Source organism: Sesamum indicum, linkage group LG7 (assembly GCF_026168435.1).
Source record: "Sesamum indicum cultivar Baizhima isolate 11 linkage group LG7, ASM2616843v1, whole genome shotgun sequence".
Lineage (NCBI taxonomy): Eukaryota > Viridiplantae > Streptophyta > Magnoliopsida > Lamiales > Pedaliaceae > Sesamum > Sesamum indicum.
In genome coordinates this window covers 9588733-9596924 of record NC_142663.1, presented here as the reverse complement: position 1 = coordinate 9596924, position 8192 = coordinate 9588733, and the positions used below count along the sequence as shown (strand labels likewise).

Here is an 8192-nt window from a genome sequence, read left to right as displayed (position 1 = left end):
TTTGATTGGTTATGTTTAGGCCCAACGAATCTCACTGATATGGATATAATAACCATTTACAATATACTGTATTTGCTTTTATTTTTGAAGTGTTTGTTTTGTTTTGTCGAAATAGAGACAAAATAAATATATATATATGTTAGAAATAGTATGTATATTAAAATTTATTTTTTAAAATAATTTAAGATAGCATAAAATAATTGTTGTATGTTTGGTTTTATTTTTTTTATTTCATAAAGAATAAGTATATATTTAATAAATATTTTTATGCACATTGGTAACCAGATAAGATTTTTTATGGACGCTCAATTCAAACTATTTCAATAATATATTTAACAAATTTATTTAAATACTTTTATATTGAAAAGTTTTGTCTAAATTCTAAATTATTCCATGTGAGCATTTGGAGTAAATTTGGTTAAATGGTTAAAATAATAACATATTTTAAATACAAAAATAATATGCATAAAAAGAATGGATACATCTAAGATGGACGGTAAATTACTATCAATCAAAAATAAGTTATTTACAAATATAAGCTTAGCTCAAACGCATATTGACAAACATTTAATCATCACAAACTCATGTCCTCATCATCCCTTGGTTTTGTGAGTTTGTAACATATGCATTCAAGTATATGCCTAAAAACCATCACGGTGGCCTTGTCGTGGTTCAAGTGGGTGGCGTGATCGAGTGGTACTATTCCCTTTAATGGTATTGTAGCGTTCATTGTCTGATTGTACCCTCAAAATGATTGATGAAATCGATCTATATTCCAATATCGACGACAGCCAAGCCCATGTATAGGCTTCGGCAAGGTGCTGATGGCATGTTCTGCTTCATCGGCGCACCATCCACCACATACGCCACACGTCCTGTTGCATCTCAATTACCAACATGGATATGTAACTATACGGAAGGGGGATGGGAATCCGAAATGACAATGGGGGGATCTCGATCGCCTCTCTGAGAACTATGCACTCACTACTGTTGTGCCAAAATATGCATCACAATGCTCCGTCGCAAACACGTGTGGGGCTTGAGCTGAGCCCCAAACCTCGAGAGTACCCCGATAATGCGGCTCTGAGTATTGATAGTAACGTCAGGCTGGAGAGGGGAGCTGTTTATAGTGTAAATTAACGAGCAGTCTTCCGTGAGATATACAATTCAAATATTTATATCGTAAAAAGAGATCAAGTATATTATGAATAACATTATATACCCGTATAGTTGGTGTACTTAACTTGTGGGAATATCCATTGAAAATGTTTCTACATCGTATCATATCCCTGGTATCTAGGTGATTTAATTGGAAATGTATTGTTGAATGGACATGTCCAATCAGAAAATATATGATTAAAAGATTATGACTTTTCATTCCAATGAACACATAATTTCACCTAAAGGAAAATATCATTTCACACAAATGGACGTGTTGTTTCACATGATTTTATGAGAATTGGGCGCTATTAACTATCATTCATATGTCACGAGTTTGTTATGCAACATCGTAATCAATCACTTGTCACGATTTAATTTTATCAATGTTAAAATATTAATTAATTTTATTTTTTTAATTATCATTCACCAATTTTCAATAATATATAAATATTATACATTTATGATTTTTAATATTTCAAAAAATATTTTTTATGTAACGAACTTGTCTGTGTATATTTTTCCCTTTAAATTTCATTATTATTCACCACATATATAAACAACTCATTAAAATATTTTTGATTAAATTCATTTTCGTATTCCTCTATTTTATTAAATATGGGAACAATATACTAAAATAATTCATATTCTACTCTTACTCCATTCATAAGTTCATTCCATTTCCACCTAAATTCGTTCATGCATACTAAAGTTTTATTAATCAAACTTATTAGTCATATACTCGGGGAAATATCACTTTTAATCTTATAAGTCAGGTCTGTTTTAGGTTTCATTCATTACGTGATTATCATTTTTAGTCTCGTAACATACAAATATTAACACTTTTGGTCCCCATCTACTTTTCTGTTTACAATTTAACGGTGTAAGCCACCTACCCAACACGTGGTTGGTATTATTTTGATTGTAGAAAAAATTGACCCTTCTTATCACAGTAACATATGAATGTTTCATTTGACCTACTTGATTCATTTAATGGAACACATGATTCCTTCAACTTACAGTAATATGTAAAGCGCGGGCTTCAATTTTTGTAGATAAGAGATAAATCCCCCTTCCTTTACCCTAATTTATTAAGGATTTGTCCCCCCCCCCCCCCCAAATGTCCGTAGTTATATTTCCCTTCAAAATGATCCCAAGATGGAAAATGCATCAATTCTCTCTCCATCCAGAAGTACTTAACTTGCACAAGACCTACGTTGTTAAACTGTAAATTGAAATTTAGATAGGGATCAAAGGTAATAAATAATTTTTATAACATACGGAACTAAAAATACTAATCCCATAATAAATAAAACTAAAATTAAAATGATTCTAATATATGTAACCAAAAATACTATTTTCCTTGCATAGCTTTAATACAATGTTTGTATAATTACCAATACTGTACACATTGCACTCTAAAAACAACTCAAATAGGTTCAGCCTAAAAACATCTTTTAGCATATTGCACTTGGACTACTTTTCAGGTTAAAATACCGGTTGGAGGAATGACAACATGGTCCACAAAATCACGTTTGATTGGACTAAATATCGACAATTGTGTATATCACCTACGAATAGGTTAGGACTACCATTTAATATATATATATATATATATGTTATGTGTATATTTTTTTAAAAATGAAATAAATAATATAATCTTTATAAATAGTGCGTATATCTAGCAAATGAAATAGAAGATTCAAATATGGCACAAATCATGGTGGTCTAATTAAGGCAACAGAATAAATATCCTTTTGGGCTCTTTTATTTATTTGAGCCATTTTTGGAAACAGTAAAAGAGTTCTTCATTTCTCTCATTATCTTTTGGGTGCACTCTGTGATCGCATGTTGAAGTTCTAAGTTCTAACTTTTTAAAATCTACAATTCAACATCCAAATTTTAATAAAACCCCAACATAAATTAACGATTTAAATCAATTATTGGACGACTATAATTATCAATAAGGGATAATTAGACCTTCCTTCTTTGATGTTTGGAATAATTATATATAGACCATATGCGGTTTTAGAAATTACATTTAACACTCTTGAGGTTTGCTTCCATCTAACAAATAAGTCATTTCGTTAGTCAAAATTAACTGAATTTGTTGATATCAACAAAAAATCTAAATGAAAATTGATATTTACGCTAAACTAACTTACTTATTGCAGGTCAAACAATTTTTTTGAACTAAACTACCCTTATAACAGTGAAGATATACCTCCTCAAATGCATTATTGTGTGTTGGCGTATGAGAGTAATTTAGTTATAAAAAGACTTATTTGACGTATATAAGTCAATAATAAGTCAATTGAGGGTACATATAGAATTTTTTTCCATTCTTTTGTTAATATCAGTAAAATTCAACTAATGGAGAAATTTATTGTTAGACGGAAGCAAATCTTAAAAGTATTAAATGTAATTTTTCAAATAATGTATAATTATCCCAATCAATAATTATTCAAATAATGAGATATATTTATGGGCATATGAAATTAGAAGAAAGTTGGATGTAATTTGGGAAAGATTAATGGAGTTTGAAAAGCAAAGGAGGCAAAGGATGATGGAAGCATGGCAGGAAGAGCAGCGATGAGCAGACCTTTGGCCTTCCATCTTCTTCTCATCATAACCACGAAAGATAAAAAGTAAAAACTTCTTTTCACAATTACTCTCCTTCCCTTTTCCTCATATACCCATCTCCTCTTTCTTCTTTACTATCAATCAAATTCCCTCCCAAATTCCAATTCTCTCTCTCTCTCTCTCTGTTAATTAATGGCACCAAAACAAACTCAAACTATAAAATATTACCAATCTTGCAAATCCATATGCTCACATGCACATCTGTAAGAATTTCACACCCCTCTTGTTCTGCTTTCCTGCTACTCGCTAAACCACTTTAAACAAGACCTGTTTCCTTTCCTCTCTCTCTCTCTCTCTCTCCACCATGTCGTGTCCCTGGTTCACTGATTCCAGAAGCCGCACGACCCTTCAAACTCTTCCCAACAGATCCTCCTTTGTTCCTCGCATCTCGAAGGAAACCGACGGGCTGCTGGGTGTCATCCCACATGGAGAAGAAAGGGAGTATCAAGAATCTCATAAGACGAACAATGTCGCGGCCGCCTACGAAGACGTCCCCGTGCAGGCGACTGGGTTCGACATTCCCTCTCATGTGACGTCATTTGAGGAGATGGGTTTCTCTACAAACGCCTTGACTGATAACATAAGGAGGTGCAAGTACGTGAAGCCCACCCCTATACAGAGCTACGCCATTCCCGTGGCCATGGCGGGGAGGGACTTGATGGCATGCGCGCAAACGGGGTCCGGGAAAACGGCGGCCTTCTGCTTTCCCATCATCAATGGCGTGATGGATATGCAGAGAAGGAAAAGGATTGTCAACCATAGTGCTGCAAGCGGCATTGCCTGCCCTGTGGCTCTGATACTGGCTCCAACCAGAGAGCTGTCTTGTCAGGTCCTCTGGTCCTTTTTCTCTCATTTTCTCTGTTCGAACTATTAGTATTTCCTCAGTCTTCTTTGTCCTGGATTTCATATTGTTCCTCTCCGTTTCATAATCATTGTTTTTCCGATGATATCTCCTCGTCCTTCTATCTTTTTTCGAGTTGTTCACGATGGATTTTCATAGTTCTCATTTCTTCTTTCTTTCTCAAGGTTCTTGCATCTTAGATCTTCAAACTTTTGGATTTTCTGTTAGTCTTGATGGTTTTTATGCTGACTTCTTACCAGATTCACGAGGTGGCAAAGAAATTTTCTTACCAAACAGGAGTCAAAGTCGTGGTTGCTTATGGTGGGGCCTCTACTGTCCTTCAGGTTTGGAGCTTGCTATTCCATTTTCGTTTTTTCTTCTTTAAGCTTTTGTAAGCAACTCTGACGTTTCATTGCTTTACTGCAAGTTATAAAACATACTGTGAATCCTGTGAAAGTATGTAATTCAATATATCTTAGCGTTGTATTTGTTTGAAGTGTTCTTCTTTTGGTTGTCTAAGGATGAAATTTTGTGTTTAATCCAGTCTATTCATTAGATGCTCTGATGTATTTTGTGTCCCCATGAGAAAGTTATTTGACTGTTTATCTCTGGTGTTGTCTACATTCTGTTCTGATTTTTCGTGGGGTTTAAGGGTGATTGTAATAAGTTGTGGTTTTCTGGTCCGAATTGATTGTGTAATAAAAGTTGGGAATGTTTAAAACACAAATTCTAAAAGTTTAAAAAAAAGTTGAAGTTGCAAACACCTCTTTACTCTTTTATTTGTTGCTCTATGGCGTGAAGTAATAAGTGGCCTAATTTTTAAAGTATAAAATAATTTAATTATATTTTTTAAATTAAAAAAGAACATGTGTTAGTACACCAATACGCGACACAAAAGTTTGATAGAGTATCCATAATGTAATTTAGATACATGGGCATATCCTATCTGGCATGTTACTACTGCATTGGCGCATTGTTATCTTCTTCCATTCTTTTAATGTTTCATTTTTTGATCAACCTCTATGGAAATTTCTCTGACAGAAGATTACCATTATTTGATTTCTCTTCCGTAAAGACGTTCATATGCTTGTATTATTTACATCATATGCTACAAAATTTAAAAGATCACGTACCATACAATTAATAAGTATATTTGAAATTACTTTAACATTTAGATTTTTAACATTTAATAATTGAATTGCATGTATCGGTTAAAAATAATATGTTATTGTATTTGAAAAAATATTAAACAGTAGAGGTTTCGTATAAAATGTAAATACTTTGAAGTGGCCAATTGTAATATGATAAGCCTTAAGGGAGGTGCTTGTAACTTGAATAATCCTAGGGGAGGTTTCTGTAATTTATAATGCTGGGAACAAGAGTAGTTTTATTAAGGGCATTAAGGTTTTTTTGATGCCGTTGGAGTCATTTTTTAAACCTAAGGGGTGTCTATGTATAATTAGACCAAATTCATGGACGGATGTCGTAATCATTCCTTCGTTTTTTTTTTGTGCAACAGAAAATTTAGGCTGTTTTAGTACATGATGTTGGGTATTGACCCCTTATTCATACATTGGGTAAACCTGTCTCTACTGAACATAATAATGCATCTGGTTCTGCTATAGTTGAGAAATCTGGAAAAGGGTGTGGACATATTGGTTGCTACTCCAGGCCGGTTGGTGGACTTCATAGAGAGAGGCAAAATTTCCCTTAGGAACGTAAAGTATTTGGCACTGGATGAGGCGGACAGGATGTTGGACATGGGCTTTGAACGCCAAGTCCGAAAGATTGTTCAGCAAATGGAGATGCCTCAACCGGGTGCTAGGCAGACAATGCTCTTCAGTGCAACATTTCCAGCTGAAATACAGGTCATTTATCTGATCCCTTGACGGCTGATTTTGGTAATTTTTGTTTCAAATTCCCTGTGAAACATCTGAATCCTGTATGAATGTTAATGTACATATTCTTTTCTTGTCTGCATCTGAAAACAGAAACCACACAATCTAGATATTCATAAAGAAGACATGAAGCTGCTTAGTTGTCTTCTGAAATACGAAAAAACTCTTTTGCAATTTTAATGTCTTTTTCACACATTCTGGTTCTGGCAGAAGCTGGCATCAGACTTTCTATCGAACTACATATTTCTGGCTGCTGGAAAGGTTGGCTCAAGCACGGATCTCATTGTTCAAAGAGTTGAATTTGTCTGTGATGTCGACAAACGATACCGTTTGATGAATCTTCTTCGTTCCGGGATGACGGATAACAGCCCTTCTAAGGTATGTTTGGTGGCATTACTGTTTAACTTCAGTATTTTATTTGTTGCAGATATTTCTACCTTGTACTTATTTGGTTGGTCGTGTAAAGTTGATATTATTCTCTTGCAGGATTCGTTGACACTGGTGTTTGTGGAGACAAAGAGAGCAGCAGATGCATTGGAACGCTGGTTGTCCAGGAAAGGTTTCCCCTCTACAGCCATTCATGGTGACAAAATACAAATGGTTAGCCTATCTCATCTTTATTCCATAAAACATCCTAAACTTCCAGAATGTCTGAGAGGTGTAGAATTCGTTCAGAACTTTAATTTCTTTTACTTTGTTTATATTGTCTTTTAATGCATGAAGGAGAGAGAGAGAGCACTGAGATTATTCAGAAGTGGTTGCACTCCAATTCTGGTTGCAACGGACGTAGCTGCACGGGGACTGGACATTCCTCATGTTGCACATGTGATAAATTTTGACTTACCAAGAGCTGTAGATGACTATGTTCACAGGATTGGACGGACCGGCCGTGCTGGCAAGTCAGGGTTGGCAACAGCATTTTTCAGCGAGAAGAATGCACCTCTTGCAAAACCACTGGTTGAATTGATGCAGGAAACGAATCAAGAAATACCCGAGTGGCTTAACAAATATGCCAAGGCTGCTTACACCGGTGGTGGTAGTGGCCGATCATCAGGCCATGGGTGCAGTAAATTTGGTGGCTATGACTATAGAAGTGGAGTAGACTGCAAGAATAGCGACGACTACTGGACCCAACATGTGGATAAGGCTTTATCACCATATGTTGTCACTTCTTCCTCCAGTATTTCTGCATACAACGATCGTTACACTTCCACATCTGACCCCTTCGCGTACAGTTTACCTTATGCTCCAGATATTTCTGCCCCCACTGCCAGTTCATTTGATCTGGGCCCATACAACCATGTATATGATGGTAGTACTGTTGCCACCGGCTGGGAGTAAACCCTCTTCACATGTTTACTTCATGGATAGTCTCAGAGTAGCAAGATTGGTACAGCATAGTTTACTGGCTTGCTATTCGAATGACTAAAGAAATGCGGTAGTAACTGATTACAGCAACACAAAAAGCTGCTGTTCTTTTTGCTTGCTGATGAGTAGTTGAATCAGCTACCTCGACGTAATGTGGATGGCAACTGGTTTTAGGCTATGTTTTGAGGGGCAATGCCTAGTTTACTGCACTCCCTTTTGATGCTTTTCCTGATCACTGTAATGCGATGCCGCTTATGCTAAATGAAACTCTTATTTCTTCTGAA

General features: G+C 35.4%; 1 protein-coding gene across 1 annotated transcript; it reads left to right on the top strand.

Moving 5' to 3' along the window:
* The first annotated feature begins 3731 nt into the window (after positions 1 to 3731).
* LOC105166463 (DEAD-box ATP-dependent RNA helicase 52B) lies at positions 3732 to 8192 on the top strand. The gene is made up of 6 exons (XM_011085830.3): positions 3732 to 4630; positions 4903 to 4986; positions 6268 to 6510; positions 6751 to 6918; positions 7027 to 7140; positions 7264 to 8192. Exons 1-6 carry the CDS (start codon positions 4106 to 4108, stop codon positions 7879 to 7881), a joined length of 1752 nt encoding a protein of 583 aa, XP_011084132.1. The 5' UTR covers positions 3732 to 4105; the 3' UTR covers positions 7882 to 8192.

Bases quoted from the DNA above. Each gene is read 5' to 3' on its own strand.
- LOC105166463 (XM_011085830.3), top strand. From the start codon at position 4,106: ATGTCGTGTCCCTGGTTCACTGATTCCAGAAGCCGCACGACCCTTCAA. The intron at 4,631-4,902 runs GTCCTCTGGTCC...ACTTCTTACCAG, and splicing joins CCAGAGAGCTGTCTTGTCAG to ATTCACGAGGTGGCAAAGAA. The intron at 6,919-7,026 runs GTATGTTTGGTG...ATTCTCTTGCAG, and splicing joins CGGATAACAGCCCTTCTAAG to GATTCGTTGACACTGGTGTT.